Raw genomic sequence first — 19,053 nt, 5'->3', positions numbered from 1 at the left:
CTGTGACCATACTTATTTTATAATAGTGCAAACTGCAAGATTAAATTTGGATCACACAGACATTTTTGCACTTTGCAAGTTCCATTTGGTACCTGTATTTTCAAATAGTTTTTTTTTTTTTTTTTTCTAAAGTGGTTTCAGCTTCTCAAAATCCCTGCTCTGCCGCTTCTCCTCTCTCGATTCTCTTCCCTTTTCCTTTCTTATTTTTCAGCATTAAATCAGCTTACAACTTCTCTGTTACTCCGGAGCGTCCCCCAGGAAGCGAGTTAGACAGTGGGTGATGCTCAGTGTGACTGGGTGGCGCGGTGTCACAGTGTGGTTTGTGTCAGCATTTTAAGCCATGTGACAGTATGAATAAAGCATGATGTGGCGGGCAGGAGGGTGGGCAGGGGCTGACAAGAGAACAAGCTCACCCAGTGTTTCAGTGACGGCGGACAAGTTGAAACCCTTAAAGTTTAATGGGGGCCACTCCGCAGAGAGGAGCGGGGTAGTATATGTGGGCATGTGTGTGTGGGTCCTGTGGTTTTACTGGGCTGCCATACACAGGCCTTTAGCCAGTGGGATTTAATAGTGATGCTAATAAAGTCAGCGGGTCGGCCTCATGTGTGACGGATTAGGGTCGTACTGAACTGGTGGGAAGGGAATAAGTTCAATCAGACTCGCCTTTGTGGCAAACAAGTGTTTTGGTTTAAATCTCTGTTCTGTGAAGCTGTTGACCTCCAGAATCCTGTGGTTTCATCGCTCTGTGGTCACGTTATCCTATCTCAATCCAGATCTAGACTTCCCACATTCCTTCTTCTTCTTCTGTGCTCCTTACAATGTCTCCATTTTTTTCTTGTTTATGCTCTTTTTCTTCAACTTGTCCGTTCATTCAGTCTCTTTCTCCTCCAGGCTGAACTGAAACAGACAGAAATAATACCGTGTTTTGCTTTGATAAAGCATGTAAATAAGTAGCTTTTCTACTGTGCTTGTACACAGCACAGTCTCTGAGAGGCAAAGATTAGAAGCACTGTGATGTTACAACCCTGAGAAAACTCTGCGGGAGGAGTTCATGGTGTCAGTGGTTGGGTTTGCAGAGTGTTCAAACACATCATTGAGTTCTTTAGAACATGCCCACCATCTTTTCCTAGCCTTAAGCAAGTAGTTTCGATTGTCTCATCAAAGAAGTTGCAGATCAGGTAATGGTCATACGAATCATTTCTAGAACTATAAGCATATGAGTTTTGGAAGACATAAACCAAAGGGCTGTCCTACTCACTGGAGCTCCAGATCAAAAAACAGTCCCGCACGTCTTTTTTGAGAGTCCAGTTTTGAAGTCTTGTTCGTTACCAATCACCTTAAGCTTCTGTCACCCACTTGTGTGCAACATAAGGTCTTCACAATCCCTGAATTGGAATAAAAAGATATTTAAAATAATCCTGGAGATTTTTCTCCTCCAAAAAATGACCCCAACGGTCAAACGTAACCCACAGTTGCATTTGAAAGTTTAGAAACGTCGAGCAGTCGTCTACATAATGACAATCTGGTGTCCCAGAGAAGTGACGTCGTTCAGATGAAATATATATTATGTGAAGTTTTCCTTGATGGGAGGATGTGGAGTGGGTGGATAGTCAAATACAATGGTGATCTTGAGTGCAGAAGACTACTGTTCACTTCCTGTTTCCGTTCTCATGTTAAGACAGTTTTTTTTAACCACATACTTTTGCCGTGACAACGAAGATTGCATAACTTTAAGGCACAACTTGTCTTGCGCTATCATTTTAACCCAAACTATTATCTTATTTTTTTTAACCCTAAACAAGTGGCTTTTTTTGTGCCTAAAACTAACCAACAAATTTACTGTTGCCATGGTGACAAAGGTTACATAACTTTAAGGAGGTAGTAACTTAAAGGTTCAACATGTTTCAAGTCATCATTTTAACCCAACTTTGACCCATTTCAACTGGCGGCACTAACTTGACTTGTTATCCTGACAGTACTTGCAATTATAATCTTTCAAGATACGGGCCTTTATTTTGTCCACCTACAGCTACAGCTACAGCAGATCAGCTTCAGAGTATGGGGTTGGAGAAAAGTTCAGACTGTATCATACGTGAAAATGTGTGTGTGTGTGTGTGTGTGTGTGTGTGTGTGTGTGTGTGTGTGTGTGTGTGTGTGTGTGTGTGTGTGTGTGTATGCATGTCTCAGGCCCCATTGCTCAAATGGGATGTTGGAGCCCCGTCTACCAAATCCAGTGTGTCAGCGAGCAAATTGGAAATGCCAATTTCACTTTATACCGCTCCGTATCTTATCTCTCCCTTACCCCCATCCTACCACTTAGCTCATGTGTAAATGAATAAGGTCCTTTCACACACATACCAGTCTCCAACTTCTGCCTCTCCTTCACCTCTCTGACCACCTCTCGTTCTCCACTTCCCCTTCGTCTTCTTCTCTTCTCCCAATCACCTGTCCTGTCTCGTCTCCCTCCGTCCCACTCTCCTCATGTCCTCATCCCTGCCTCCATTCCTCCATGTCCATTCAACTGGAACCCATCTGTTATTTCTCTATGTGTATTTATAAAATATGTCTGTTTTGGTGGATATGGATTTATGCATGCGTGCGTTCTTGGGCCGTATCGCTTTCTGCAATGAACGAGTCGGGTTGAATCACTATGCAAATGAAACACTATCTCATACAATTCCCAATTTGCATTGAATCCTCTATAAATCAGCAATTTCTCATACGCTCTTTGTCGTTGTGTTTCTCTGCTTGTCTCAGTATGACTACGAGGGCGGTGACATCAGCGACCTCCCGGTTGACCTCTCTGTGGTGTGGAATGGAAACTTTGTCATTGACAACCCGTTCAACATTCAAGGTAAAACATTTTCTTCTTGCGCTCCTTCCTTCTCTGCTCTCGGTTCACGTTGGTGGAGCATGTCGCTTCGCAAAAACAAATAAAAAATGAAGTGGTCTTGCTTGTTTATTTGCCTGTAATGATTTTCTGCAAAGCAACAACACAGTGTGCAGTTTGTCCCCTTCATAAGAAATCTGTAATTTCAGTTTTGACAGCTATCAGGGAAAAAGGTGAAAGTGTAGCGTTCGCTTGGAAAAACACTATTCTTGTCTCGGGGATAAAAGAGGGGCAGAGGGAGTGATTGATGGACGGTGATGATAACAAACAAACATCCAGCACAGAAATTAATAGGGATGGATGTTAGAGAGGACGATAAACAAATAGAGAAAGCAATAGGCAGAAGAAAGAATGAAGAGCAAGAGCGATGGGTGGATGACAGGTTGATAAATGCGCTATGTAATGGCGCGGGGGGTGTAGATGTGAATAAAGGGATTGATAAAGAAAAACAGAAAGCGACATGGAGGGATGGCTTTTATTATTTTTAATCGCTATTTGTGCATGAAGTGGAAAACAATTACCAATTCTAAATTCTTTATCAAGTGTAATATATTGGGTGGTGGAGGCTAATGATTTTAGACGTCCCATTACACAAGATAATATAAGTCTTTCTCTCAAATGTGTCGTACAGTCTTGTGCTCAGAATGCATGTACAGTCAGATTAACAAACCCTCCCTACTCCAGTCCCTTCTGTTTTTTCTTCATATTTTCAGTCCCAAAAACAACACACATGCACATTTTAATCTCACGTCCTCTGTGTCGCATCTGACCTCATTTTGATAGATGTCAGAATTTTGCAGATTGCTTGGAAATTAGTTGCTTATTGGTCATGACCTAAATCTTCTGCTGGTGTCGGTTTGTTTAAAATGTGCTCTCTCCTGTCTGTTTCTGAGATCCTCTCCGGGGGATTAAACGTCCCGTGTTTACCACGTGTAGAAAGGTATCGTAGCTGTCACAACACAGTAAATAATCCCATTTTTTTATGCACTCAAGTAGATAGGTCCTTTACTGTAATTCAGAACTATAAATTTGGTGACTTATTTTTGAATCAGATAAGTACTAAACTGAGCAATACAAGCCTACTTTTCGTGAATAATTTACTCACTGCTGTAGTATCAACATTTATTTAGTCTGTCATATATGTCTGCACATTGCAGTTTAACAATAATGTCTTTAATTAAACATTTCTATTCATAAAATACAGTGTTTCATTTTAGTAAGGGTTGATACATAATACTGTTATGTTTACAACACTTACGTTTAAATTGGAAAAGGAAAAGTGTCATTTAGTTGCACATTTCAAAGTAATTCAGTTTAATTTAAGGCTGTTTAGTTAAGTTCTGTAAATCTGTTCCAGTTTGACTTTTGAAATGTCATGGTACTAAATAGTTAAGATTGCGTTTATACACCTGGAATTCAGGATCAAAGTTCAGTTTTTTTATTTTGTATTTTTATTATATAGATTTAACCTGATTACTTTTAGTTTCACATTGCAATTTTGCGAGCACACTAAACCATTTTTTTGCCTCTAAATTATTATTATTATTATTATTATTGCATGGGTACCTGCACTCCTCTCAAAAACTGTGTTGTATTATTTTTGCATTTTTATGCATTTCAAGTTTTGACTTCTTCATTGAATCCAATTTCAATTAAATACTTCCTCTACTGTCTTCTCCTCTCTCCATGTTCTACTGCTGCTCATTTTGACTTCCCTGCTGCTTCTTTTTCCTCTTCTCTTGTTTAATGAGTGGCGACAGCCTGTCTCAACTTCCTATAATTGGTCCGAAAAATCACAGCTTTCCAAAAAGTCTTTTCTTTGATCTGGGCCGGGATCACCTCTTTTAGTTGCACCAGATTTTGTTCTTTTGGTTCGAGGCACGTTCCTCCACTGCTATTTTGGTCCGCAGCAAACTGAAAAATCGACAGATACAAACCAAACAATGTAGAAGTGAAAGCACCTTGGATTACTAAAGCTGCTTTGATACCTCGTGTCTGCTGGATTTGGTTTGCTTCATTTGCTCTGGTAGAAAAGGTTTGATTCTGATTTAAATAATCAAAGATTGCTTTGGGTCTTTTCCTTCCCAGGACCATTCAGCACTGCTAATGCAGGCTAACAGTCAAACTATTACCTGCCACTCCATATAACTTAATAATTGCTCCAACTAGAACTAAAAAGCAACAGTGTAACACTTCAATCCATGCTAAAAACTTTTGCTCACCTCCAAAACATCCCAGGTAGCTTTTAATTCTCTGGATCAAAGTGAAGCAATGGATTTAATTATAGGAAGATGACATGTAGAGTCATTCAACGGCAATGTAAATCAAGTATGACCTCTATAAACGTGTCTTGTTCTTATCTGACATTTCACAATCTTGAATTATTTTAAACCTGGCATTTTTCCTATTAACGTAGCTATTGTGGTCTAACTGAAAGTCAACACAGAATTGGAACGACTATTAAACATTGTCTTCCTGAAAAAAATGGTTTATTATTTATAAAAGTAAATGTATTAAGACTGGAAATGGGCCTGAAACACAGCAGGGAACAAAGCTCACACTATTTAGGGTTACAATCCCTGCTTTTGTTGTTGAACTCATTCGCACCTCCAAATCCCCAAATTCCCTTCCAGCTCACTGTTGATGCTTTGAAAAGAAACACAGTGCACAGTTGTCAGCTGTGAGGAATTTGGGGGATTTTGGGGGCACTCTTGCAAACTATGAACAGGTTATCCGGATAACTTTGAATGAAAGTCACGACAGGGTTTTAGACATCCAAATGCCAGCTGTGCGGTTTTCGACAACTAAGTTACCCAGATAACTCTTTAAACAGACCCCAGGGACACGTGCCACAGTGACTGCTTTGCATGTGACAGCATGGTCTTCAGCTCTGAGAGTGTGAAATCCAATGATCTTAGGCCGTGTGCATGCGTGTGTTTCTGTGTGAACTTGTCAAGTATATTCCTGTTGTTATGACTAGGAGGAAGCAGTACTTGCTACTTGACTTTGTAGGTGGCAGAGAATTTACGCAGGCAGAATCCAAAGCCAGTGGTACGTTCTTCAAACCAAGTCAAAGGCAGACTTCTGAGACAGAAACCCCATCGACCCCCAAAGACTATTTCGTGCGAAAGCCTTACAGAATTTTGATTATGCAAGTTCAACGCAATGTTTAGTGTTGAAGGTCTAAAACTCTTTAAAAACATGCATCATGAACCTGTCCTCACACATACAAATCTCCGAAAGGCCCTCTCCTCCTTTTCTCCTCCCTTCCTCCTCCCTTTTGTCTCCCTCCTCCATTAATCCCCCCCCCCCCCCCCCCCCCCCCCCCGTTCCATCCCTGTCTTCTTTCTGAACCGGAGCTGTATTATCCGTCTGAGGCAGAGCCGCTCGGCGCTGGCCCAGCTTTGCCCTGGTGTAAAGTGGAGATGTTAATGTTAATTAAATCATTCATTTGGTTCAGATTAATTAGCGTCGCGCTACTTTTAAGGCGAGCCGTGGCTAATCAGATTAGGCCGAGCTGAGGGCCGAGGCGGGTAGATGGATACGAAACGAGGCTCGCTTTGAAGTCCGGCCGCCGTCTGTCTGCAGAGGAGGAGTAGGTGGAGGGAGGAGATTCCTCCGTGCTCTAATGCTTTTTTTTTTTTTTCCTCTCTGTTTTTCCTCTTCACCTCATTTCAAATCTGTTTAACTGGTGTGACGGCAAACAAACCTGCCTGCAGGTTTTGGCAGCGTCGCGTCGACTGAGATCATTTTTATGGCGATTAACAGATGACAAAACAAAAACCAAAAAAAAAAAAAAAAAATCCTAATTATTAACTGATCGTTTTTGCTCTCTTGTTTGCATGGAGCTCTTATCCTCTGTTTGCTTTTGCTGGTTTCTCTACTCATTCACATTCTCTGTTGTCAACAGTCTCACTTTCTCTCAACCTCCCTCCCATTTCCTCCCTCTATCTGTTTTCTCCGAGTCTCGTAGCCTCGCGGGGCCACACCATCTTTAAATTCATAACAATCCTTGTTGCTGTTTTGTTAACAAGCGCAACTAAAATGTATCCTCCCCCTCCTCCGTGCTTCCTTTCATCTCCCTCTCCTCCACCTTCTCAGGTGTTTGAGGACTTTATTTATTTATTTATTTATTTATCTATTTCTTAATTTTTTACTTTTAATGACTTTTTCCACTCTGCAGAGTTGAGGGAATGTTTTTTTACACAACAAATTATCAATTCCCTATTGGCGTTATAAGACATTACCTGTTGAATTAATTTCTGTGATATCCCTCTAGGTGGCTTGTTCATTTTTTTTTTTTCCCTCTATTTATGTGTGAAAACGGTTATTTTCTCATGGTTACAGCCTCACAGTGGTAATAATCACCTACTGAAGGTTTTAGGTGTAATGTGGGTGATTAACATTCATTTATTCTGTTTCCCTGCCCTCGCTCAGGCTCACAGACACACAAACCCCTGATTACTTGTTTTTTGTTTTTTTTACTTACCACCATGGCTTTCTTTTAAATTAACACTTACGAAAGTTTCCGTTCATCAAAAACAAATGAAAATTTGAAACACTGTATATTTTTTTTTGCAGTTAGATGCATGTGCTGTATCACTGTAGCCTAGGGAAATTTAAATTTGAAGCATTTATCTGACATTTTTTGACGTTGTCTTCCTGAGAGTGAGCTCTGTTTGCTGAATCTGTAGAGAGCCAGAGGGAAGTTATCTTAACTTAAAGCCCCGGAGAGCGAGCCAGCCCTTCTCTGGCCAACGTTTTTATTTTAAAAAAAGCACTTTTAAAGTTTAGGTGCGCTAACAAGCTAAGCTCGGATATTAGGAGCAAGAACGGTGGTGGGTATCAGCATAGCAGGGCTTGCCTGGAAGTGGAACAGGGCTTTAAAAGGCCTTTTTACGGCAGACATTTGATCTTGTCACAGCAGGTATGCAAAGATGAAGTTAATGATGACTCGGCGTCCTTCCCTCAGTGGAATGCAGCCCTGTGCTCTGCCGACAAACTCAGAAAGACAGCAGTAAAAAAAGGTCTATTGTTTTTACAAGTATGTTGCTTCTAAATATATATATTTTTTTGGTTAAAGCTTTTTTTTTTTTAAAGTAAATGGACATTTTTATTTTGTTAAAATGTGGTGTAGAAACTGTCTGGTCAGAAGAAAAAGAAAACGCTTCCAGCAGGTTTAAGTATATTTTCTCATTAGACGTTCTTTTATAATTCTGAAAACGTGAAAAATGAAATAATGATTAAATAAACTGTGAGCGCAGTGGGGTTGTTACTTTTTCATAAGATAGCTTTGTCACTTTGCTTTGCTCAGCCATGCTAACTCCTTTAAAATGTCTGCCATGGCCTCATAGATGAATGTCACTGTCAGTTACGTGTGCTATTAAAAACCGCTGTTCACCCCCCTCAGACATTGGTATATTTGTAACCATTACTACAGTTCCCTCCTGCAGAGCAGTTCACTAACATGCATGGTTGTATGAGCACACGTTAAATCATACATGTGTCTCTCTCCAACTGTTTCCCATCCAGCCCACCTGTACAAGTGCAGAGCGTTGCGGGACAGCTGCGGTATGTGCCTGAAGGCTGACCCCAGGTTTGAATGTGGTTGGTGCATCCAGGACAAGAAGTGCTCCCTCAGGCAGGAGTGTACCGGTGGAGGAAGTTCCCACCTCCCACTGCTGCTGGCTGAAGGCGGAGGGTGGATGCATGCCACATCTGGAAACAGCCGCTGCACCCACCCCAAGATTATAAAGGTAAGTGTGTGTATTAGGTTTCCTTTGGCTGTACATGAAAGATGAACTTGAACAGATTTGAGATGTACTGATTTGTGTGTGTGTGTGTGGGGAGGGGGGGGGGGTTTGAGAGCATACTTATGCAATTTTTGATGGTATATTTGTGCTTAATTCTAATGCGTATCAACTCTTAATGTATTCAATGACATCGTTGTTAGTAATCGTAAAATCTGTGTCACCTAACAATATTGCCCTGGCATCATTTGTTTGAAGAGAAATAAGGCTAATTAAAGCCTCAGTTGTGAAGACAGACAAGACAGATGGAGGAGGAATTTTATTCTGCTCTTCTGTGAAAATTTCTCCACATCTCGTCCTTGTTAGTCATAATCTGATGGTTTTCAGACACCCTGACACTCACTGAAATTGGTTCTTAATGTTATCTGTGTGTGTGTGTGTGTGTGTGTGTGTGTGTGTGTGTGTGTGTGTGTGTGTGTGTGTGTGCGCGCGTTTTTGAGAGCATACTAATCCAATTTCCAGTGTTTGTGTGGCTTTGTGTAGTTGCGAGTTGACAGTCGTTACTTTGCACCAGATTGTGGGGTACCATGTAATGTCTGTATTCATACGGCCCTCTAGCCTTTTCTTGTGCATGTCCATTGCACGTGAGAAGGCATGAATGCCATCAGTGTTTACGATTTCTCATCTGCTCTGTGCTTACAAACACTCACAGCGTTCTGTCTTTTTTTTCTTTGTATTTTTTCTTCCTCCCACAAACATGCACCTAAGCAGAAATACATTTTTATACACAGACCCCCTCACTATTTTTTGAAAGAGTGAAACTGTTGCCAGGTAGATGTAATGAAAGACATGAGCCTGGAATACCTTCACATACAGCTGAGTGTGTGCCGAATTTCAGAAAAGTTCAACTTTGTCGGGGACACCATTTGGTATGGACTGCATTTTACATGAACCGCTGCGCAACAGCGTGAGCTCTGACCTCTATGCTACCTCCGAACAAAATACAGCAACACAAAACCCAGCCACATTATCTATCATTGCCTTCACTGAAAATGTAAAGGCCCAAGTAGGTTTTTTGACCACATGAACTTAAGATACAATTTCACAATCAAGTTAAGGCCTCTTTTGCTTCCTCGCTGAACAATTCCATCTGAAAACAGTAATTCCTTTAAACCATCTAAGTTTTGATCAAATGTTCGTCCACATATTAAAGACTTCTGTTAGTTTAGGACTAACAGAAGGTTTTTGTCCTGTGTTTTAAAATGTTTTGGTGAGGCTATCTTTTGTTTAATATTTGCCTTAATAAGGCTGTTTGGGCCTTTTAAAATCCCCCATGTTCCTAAATGTGTCTGAGTTCCTGTTAGGTTGTTTAACTATTTTACAACAATGGACTTAGGTAAATTCAATGATATACAATTTCAGTTTAAGGTATATACTAGATACTCTTCATAGGCATTCAGAAAAACAAATATGAATAACTATAAATGACCATAAACCATTTTAATTACACCAAAAATGACATGTTTAATGAAAAAATAGAACTGAACTCAAAAGCTTCTCCAGGATGTGCATTCAATATTTCAGTTAACAGTGTATACTATACCAAAAATGGCTATTGCAAACCTGTTGAATGCAAAAGAAACCTAGCAACCAAAATTGTATGTTTCACAACTATGGATTTGTATCATAGTTCATCGAAAAGTTGAAAATGAAACAAATGTATTTGTCAAAAAGAATAACCAGCTGTATTTACTCAATGTTCACGTTACGGTTTCCTGTGGGTAATAAACATTCACCATTCATCTCCACTTTATCAAATATTTGCTTTGGCTTTTGATGTGTAATTTGAAATGAAAATATAAATACAATCTGAAAGCCATTTTGAATTCCACTGATGTGAATGTATATATCATTTTTTTGCTGCAAAGTAAAAGCAGCATAAGTCAGTGCATTGTTGCTCAAGAGCTACATCACGTCATTGAGGGAAAAGGAATTTAGAAAAGATAAATAAATAAAACTGCAACATCCACTGTCGACAACAACCAAAAGAAACTCCTCTTATCAAAACTGCCTCCAGTGATACACTTCTAAAATCACCTGCGAAGAAAAGCAGCGCGGCTTCTTTGAGCACCGCATCATAATCTCGTCAGCTCGTGAAGACTGTAATGTCACCTGTGGAGATCCAAGGCTGCTAAACCTTGATAGGCCGTTGCGTCAGCTCTCTTTGTTGAAGCCCCTGTGGTCACAAAAGCCCTACGTGTCCTGAACCCAGAATGAAAGCTGCTCTATTTTAATGTGTTGCTATTAAAACACACACACACACACATTGGGACCTTGTGCCTGCCCTTGGCACAGAAATGGTATTATTACTCACTGTTACATCAAACTGCTACTCTTGAGATGGAGTCACGTAGAAGTTTGTTTGGATTTGATTATTTTTTTAACCGTCTTTTAGGTACGCGCGTTTTCGTATCTCACTGTCAGTCTGATGTAGTGATGGGAACGTTCTGAGGTTCAAAGTCCAGCATTGGTCTGTTACTGATCTTAGGTTTATTAAAGTCTGTTTCTCTTTGTTAATTTGTTATTTGTCTCTTGGATCAGTTTCCTCCCTGCCTTCTTTTCAGTCTTGATTGTCTTGCCTTCATTACAAAATCAGAAAAGCTTTTCTACCCATCAAAAGGCAAAGGAAACTATCCTAATTTTCTTACGGAGGTACAAAATCTGCAAATTAGATGGTATATTTGTGCTTAATACGAATGCGTATCAACTCTGTATTCAATGAAATTATGTTGATGGTAATTGTAAAATCTGTGTCATCTAATAATATTGCCCTGGCATCATTTGTTTGAAGAGAAACAAGGCTTATTAAAGCCTCAGTTGTGAAGACAGACAAGACAGATGGAGGAGGAATGTTATTCTGTTCTTCTGTGAAAATTTCTCCACATCTCGTCCTTGTTAGTAAGAATCTGATGGTTTTCAGACACCCTGACACTCATTGAAATTTAAATCTGGTTCTTAATGTTATCTCTGTTTGTGTGTGTGTGTGTGTGTGTGTGTGTGTCAGAGAGAGAGAGAAACAGAAACACACACTTTAGTTGTGTAAAGTCACAAAATTGCGTGTGAATATATGCTTGTGTGCATGTTGAAGGCACCCTCTTTATGTCTTTATGTATGTGCGAGCATAATGCATGTTTATTGTATGTTGTCATAACTGCATGCATACAGTTTACATTCACAAATGTTTGAAGACAGAAGTGCATACCTGTTCCTGCATTTGTCCTGGTCTGCAGTTCGTATGTACAGAAGGCCATTATAAGGGAATGGAGAGAAAGAATGGTGTGTTTTGATATTATGATGATAGTACAAGTGTTGCAAAACTAGAGGTAATAATTATCAAACAAAATATGAAAACCAAAAGGAAATGACACCTTGACTTGAGGAATGTTTTTTTATGACCCTACAGTGGAGGTAGCTTAAGAAATGTATTCATCAAGTAGATCAGGCATTATGAGTACCCGTCAAATGGCGGCACCCATTGATTTGTGAACTGACATTTTTAAGCAACGAGTCTTGCAACCAACATCTTGGTTTTTTTAGAGCCAAAAGTAACCATATTTGGACAAGCTGGGGAGGAGTGGGGGTGGATCTGACTGAGAACCTGAGGACAGTATGCCCGCCCACTCTACCGGAAACCTGATTCCACCCCAGGCATGTCATTTAAACCAAGCACGCCCTCAAACACACCTCTCTTTGAGGCCTTACATCGTAATGATTATGGAAATAATTTCAGAGTGACCTCTAAAACACTCTTTGGAAGCTGTCAACTTAGGTAATGACACCCTAATGACATCGAACAAAAATTGAATTGGTATTTCATGAGAGAAGTTTATGTTTTTATTAATGGGAGGCTCTTAAAGCCAGAGTTTTTTTTTTTTGTTTGCTGTCCCTTTTGACCCTTGGTGGTATTTCAATTTAATGCACTTCTGCATTGGCATTGGCATTTGTTGACCTGAACAGCATCAAGTTGTGATTATAATATATAATTTCAAAACTGACAATGTGAACAGGCCTTAACTATTTCCAGCCTCACAGTCCTGGTACCGGGCCAAGCTATGTCTGCTGAATTAAAATGTGTAATTTTGTTTTAATTGCCTCTGGCTGATGGGGTTAAACTGGACACACAGTTACAGCTGTTAAGTGGAGGGGAAATGTTAGGTTTTGTGCAGAAATACTTTAAGAAAAAACTGGTTTATTTGTCTCCATGGTGACCATGACTGTGACATTTTAGTGATCACTAGCAAATTACCTTATTGATAGGCATTGCAGGTAATCACCCATAATTGGCAGGAGCATTTAATCAGCCAAGTCTCCCAATACAAAAAAGTTGATGCCATTGAAAATAAGAATCCTTGTCATAATATTCCCTTATGAACATAACTATGCCTAATGTTTTAGGAGTCATTTTGGCTAAGTATGTACTAGCAGAACTCCCAAACTATTTTCTGACCACGTAAACAACTTTCCCAGGTTTTACCAGCTGCTGCCCTTCCATGGCCCCGTGTCCTATTGGTTACTGCTCAGACCACAGCAAGATTACCATGTTACAGAACACACACACACACACACAATGTGTGTAGAGGCTGGATGACAGACTTCTAGGAAACCACTGCTGTAATACTGATGATTTGATGTGGCTACTATGAGGTTAGGACTGCAGAATGAAGGCCACATCGCCACAGAGTCACGCCCCGGTGTTTTGCCTCCAGTGGATTCCTGGTCAGTGGTGCTCAAAAGAAGTGGCCAAACAGAGGAAGAAAAATAATATCAAAGAGAATAAGATTAAATGGATTTATTTTTTTTTCCTGTAATGCTACATGCTATATTATTATAAATCAGAATTGAAAATATAATGGAAATGTTCTTCTCCAGCTGTGTTATCTGCAAAGTGTGCTGAATGTCTGCTAACTGGTGTTTAATAGCAGCCGGATATGTACGATAAGTCATTAGCGATTGGTTGGAGCAAATCCAAATCTTCCGACCACACAAAACACCCAACAAGGACTGCAGCGTCAGACTAAATAATGAAGTTGTAGCAAAATTGCCATTCAGTCTCAATATGTGGCTTTTAGCTAATCAGCTCCAGGATTCAGTGGTTAGAGGCTGATAGCGGGAAGAGACTGTGTTATACTCGTATGCATCCTCAAGCATTTGTGGTCGTTGTGTCATTTGAGTCCTCGATCAGTTTGGCTACTCATGTGGAACAAATATATCTGCATTTTCCTTTGCAGTTATATCCTAAGGCTTGTTAGTTAGCGCTTAAATGTGGTTCTGTTGTATCAGATTACCGCCAAAACCGCCTGAGGTCCGTTTCCAGCTTGAGGGCGTCTGTACTTTACATTACCTAGGGAGTGGTGGTTAATGTAGTAGTGTTGTGTCAAATCATTGCTACAGGAGTCCAGAGCTGCTTGAGGTCCCATTTCCACACTGTGGCGTCTCTGCATGCCCACAGGCTCAGTGAGCTCTGGTTATCTTGTTATGTGGTGCCATACTTTTATACTTCCAAGATTTGCTGAGGTTCCAGCGGAAATTTACTCTCGGATGTCAGAGGAATATTATCATGGTACATTCTTTCATTCAGAGTAGCTAATAGGTGTGGTGGTCTGGCTCCATCTTCTGAGCCACAATGGTCATGTTTCAGATAGCTAATGTGGTTTATTAGAGGCAAAGTCACCTATTTGGGTCTCCTTGTTCCATGAAGTATGTAAGGTAAAGGCGTACGGGGCCATAGCTCTGCTTACATTTGGTTACACTCAACATGATTTTGAGGGATGTTGAGATTTCCTGTTCTCTGGAACTCATCATGCTGAGAGCATGCAGTGGCAGTTCCCACAAAATATGCCCCAGCTATCAACATCTTATTGGGTCTTCTCATGTGTGCTATTTGGATGACTGGCGACCAATAATCATCAAGCCACCATAAGCACTGAGACCAGTTAGCTGACAGCAATTGTGTAGTGATTTTTTTTAATATACTACTATATATATATATTTTCATTTTATAAAGCCACACATGAAAATACCGAACCACATTTATAAATGCATCTGACATGTGCACTTTTGAAATGTAAGAGATTACAGTTTACCACCTAACCTGTTTAAAATGTAATAAGAAATGTAACTATTGATTACTTCAACAAAGTAATGTAACCCATTACAATTTATTACTTTTTGATTACTGTTCTAACAAATGTTTTAGGCTTGAAAAGTTCAAGCTGAAACAGACATTTTTTTTTTCCGCAATCTCAAACACATTCTATGTTCAGGTCAACTCCATGTTGAGTGATGATACAACCAATCTGTATTTTACAGATTTTAAAGATATATGTAACTAATTACGATTTATTTTGTATTTTAATTTCATGTAACTAGTTACTCCCCAACACTGCATTATTGCCTATGAACTCACAGTTGGACCTTTTTTTGGTGCACAAGATTAATGAGCCACTGCTGTGATTTGCTCTATCTCTCGGCCATTTTTTAATTTTTTTTAACTCAAATTCGTTCTCCAGTACTGAGACGGACGTCCATATTCACTTATCCATAATTATCTTTAAAAGCTGTGTTTTGCAGGGGAAACACCACTCCCTAGATATCATTAGTCAGACGTACAGTTGTTATACAGGAATGTTTGCTGGCTAAAGTGTATTTAAAGCTATTGCCATCGGTGCTTGTCTCTGTAATTTGCCTCACATGTTGCAGGTAGTGAAAATAATTTAGCACTAAAACACGTCTGTTCTAATGTCACATATAAACTCTAGGATCTGTATTAAGTGTCCTAAAGCGAAAGTGGAGACTGTTATTTGTGTCTGTAGTGTGGTATATATTCCCACTAAATGCCCCCCCTCAGATAATGTTGCTAATCCCTTTAACTGCACTCTTCTTTCTCTTTCTCTGTTGCCTCTCTGTCTGTGGCTCGGCCAGTGTTTACATCCCCGGGCTTGGTGGCTAGCTGATATTGTGTTTTGCGGTATCATAGCTTCATTCTTCCAAAACCATCTGAAGCCCCATTTCCACACCCTGACATCTGTTGTCCATATCGTACCCTAGAGCTTGATGGCTGTACTCACTCTGGTCAGTGTTTACCAGCTATTGTGTTTGTGGAACCAAAGTGCTGAGGCTCTGCCGGCGCCTGAGGTTCCAACGTGAGTCAGTTTCCAAACAGTAGGCAGCCGTATCCCCGGCCAGACTCTCTCGCTCTGCCTCCCTCCTCGTGTTTTGATTCAGTTCACTCCTGTCACTGTTATTTTATAGATTATTTTCTTGAAACCGCAGGTCAGCATCACACATGTACATTCAGTGTACATTCAGTGGTTGTTGTGACCCTTTCTCTTTAACACATCACAGATTGTCTGTCTATAGCTCGGTGGTTGTTGAAGAGGGTGCGTCTTTGTCTGCATATTAAGCACATCTCTTTGTAGTAAAGCAGAATGCTGCCAATGGTATTGTGTTTTTCTTTCCCAACATGCAACAGCTTCCAAAATGCGGTTTGTCTGGCAAGCTGTCATACAATTATTTTGCAGCCCGTTGGCAAGATAAAGATAAGGTTCATCTAAAAAACTCTTTATTTTGAATTGGAGAAGATTAAGAATCCATATGTGGATTTTTATTGTGATTATAGCATCCTTTAAAAGGCATCTGAAGGCATACGTTTTTGTTTGTCAAAACATCCTGGTGAAAAGCTCTGATTCTGGCACTGGGAGTGGCCAAGTCTGAAGTCTTTAGATCCCCTCCAAAGAGGCTTTAACTTTCTTAATCATTTAAATGATTAACTTATCTTGGTACTAATGTCTTTAAGCCAAAGAACTTAAATATTTTAAGATATTGTCTTTGATCATTTTCAGTTTTCTTCCATTTGAGCATTTTCATGTACACTTGTTCACTTTTTTCACTGTTCCACTCCAATTTTCTCTTTTCTCTTTGAATTTAATTATGGATAAGATTATATTCTATACATTTTGCAGTGCAGGCGTTTTTATATGCAAACCCTGGACCACTTGGTTAACTTCAGGTGGAGTAAGATCTTTATCAACAACTACTGTGCTGCCCTTGAGCAAGGCATCTAACCTCCAAAGGCTCCAGTTTATTAGCTCATATTACAAATATTCCCTCTGAAGGTGCAGAAAAGGGTTTGAATCGCAGTCTACTTTCTCTGTGTTAAAGTTTAGAGTTAAATCTCAAGTGTCTGGAAAGACAAATTGCTCGTCCCCCAAACTAGTCCACGCTGCTGAAATCTCCATTTGTCAAGGTCTGTTGTTTGGTCCTGTCTGTGGTATAATAACAACCGGTCTGTTGCCGCCTCAGTTTGCTTTTCCACACTGCGCTGTCTGCTCAGCCAAGCACTGCAGAACAGGGCAACGGACAGATTAGACATAATTACCTTGTGATGCTTGTTAGGGATTAGGTTTGTGTGTGCGTGCGTGCCCCAGCTAGCAGCGTGTGTGTGCATATTTGTGACACCCAGCGTCCATCAGTCACCATATTTGTTTTGTCACACCACACCTGTCCCCGTTACGCGCCATAATCTGCCTAAATAAATCACATTACGGTTCGTCGGCTCGACCGAGCGTTACTCCGCCGCAGCCCCGTCGATGGAGCCAAGACGCCATAATAAGTTTCAATTAAACGGAGATGATGCCGGTTTGGTCCTGTTTGTCGCTGTAACTTGTTTATTTGCCCTCTTTTTATCTCATTTTCAGTGTTTTCAAAACCAAGAGGGCGATTTTTCTTCATTAAAACTTGAATCAACTGATATGGGCAATTCTGTATGGAGTGTGTGTATGTTTGTGGACTGGCAGCCCTTTGTGTTTTACGTGTGTTTATGCTCGTGTGTATCTTGGTGTTAGAATTGCAGTGTTGTGTCATGTTCAGGGACTATTTTCAAACTTCAAACTGGCTGAATAGGGGACAGCCTAAGATATTATTGATTCATGTGGTGACCTAGATGTGTGTTTATTTATGCAAATGTGCAAATATAGAGTGGAAATGTAGCGGTCAAAAAGGCAAAGAAATGTAGATTTGAAATGTCTCTTTTTCTAGACTTGTGTTTTCTTCTCTGACATTGCCTTTTGACATTGGTCCTCTTTCCTCTTGTCGGTCTAGTTGTTCCCAGAGACCGGGCCTCGTCAGGGGGGAACTAGGGTGACCATCCTGGGAGAAAACCTGGGACTGCAGTTCAGAGACATCCAGATGGGCGTCCGGTTGGGGAAGGTGCCCTGTGTACCTATTGAGGAGGAGTATGTGAGTGCTGAGAGGTAAGTCAAGGGACAGAGGACACACGTAAAAGTAGGCACGCATGCACACATACATGCACAAACTGTTAAAAAGGCACGGAGATATCTGTGCTTACTAAGCACAGAAACAGACGTGAATGCTTTTGCAGCCACACACAGACAGAAACTGTATCTCACACACAAATCTGAGGACACACACACACACACACACACACACACACACACACACACACACACACACACACAAACCCGGGAAGCAGCAACGAGTACCTCTCTCATCCCGACCAATTAAACGCCAGAACAAACCTGAACCACAACACGTCTCTTTGTAGGTGCAGCCTCATTCAGCAGCTAAAAAGATAGAGACAGCAGATATTTTCTTTTTGTGTGTGTGCATCTGTCGTTCTCCTCCATTATTCCCTACATATTCCCCTTCCTTTATTTTTCTCATCCCTCCATCCTGACATTTACTCCTCTGCAGGGTCCTACACGGCTGAGGAATCGAGTTCATGCAGATCAAACAATCTCTCTGTGGTGCAGTTAGTTGGGAAATGATGCATGTTGAGATAGAGGGCATCTCTATTCAAATATTACACACACGTCAGTTATTCTGCACATTATTCCTGACATGCCGGCCTCCTCAGATTCTCCCATTTTTCTTTTGACTTTCTTTCACCGCTCCTGAGATACAGATCTATTGTGCGAGGTATTTTGGTGCAGTGTGCCATCCATACAAAACCTCTGTTGTGACCGACCAGTCCCTCCTTCCTACTTATCTAAAGCGCACAGTAAAGGCACTGAATGAATTACCCTGCACTTTACTTCATCAGGAACACTAATAGTTGTGTGGATGTTTTTCTGTGGTTTGTTTGTTTTGTTTATGTGTCCCTGCTCTCGTCATTTTATGGACACGGTGTTGAATAAAGAAGCATCTTTTCAAAGATGGATTTTATTCTCCATCTCCAGAATCGTGTGTCTGCTGAACGATGCTACCGGCTACAGGGTCCAAGAGGCTCAGGTGGAGGTGTGTGTGAGAGACTGCGTCAACGACTACAGAGCGCTGTCACCAAGGCCGTTCACCTTTGTGGTAAGGACCCAGGCGAGAAGATTCTCCAAATGCTCT

The 19,053-nt window shown here is 40.6% G+C and overlaps 1 protein-coding gene across 2 annotated transcripts in view; it reads left to right on the top strand.

Moving 5' to 3' along the window:
• LOC138193533 (plexin-A1-like) overlaps positions 1 to 19,053 on the top strand; it is a 261,016-nt gene that overhangs the window by 179,751 nt on the left and 62,212 nt on the right. For both annotated transcript variants that reach the window (XM_069141669.1, XM_069141668.1), the window contains exons 11-14: positions 2,758 to 2,854; positions 8,423 to 8,646; positions 17,800 to 17,951; positions 18,897 to 19,017. In XM_069141669.1, the coding sequence (XP_068997770.1) occupies positions 2,758 to 2,854; positions 8,423 to 8,646; positions 17,800 to 17,951; positions 18,897 to 19,017 (594 nt within the window). The remainder of the gene's footprint in view (positions 1 to 2,757; positions 2,855 to 8,422; positions 8,647 to 17,799; positions 17,952 to 18,896; positions 19,018 to 19,053) is intronic.

This window comes from Embiotoca jacksoni, unplaced genomic scaffold (assembly GCF_022577435.1).
Source record: "Embiotoca jacksoni isolate LCO1_2020_lvr unplaced genomic scaffold, fEmbJac1.0.p SCAF_9, whole genome shotgun sequence".
NCBI lineage: Eukaryota > Metazoa > Chordata > Actinopteri > Embiotocidae > Embiotoca > Embiotoca jacksoni.
Note: the sequence above shows the minus strand (reverse complement) of the source record. Positions and strands in the feature narration are given on the sequence as shown.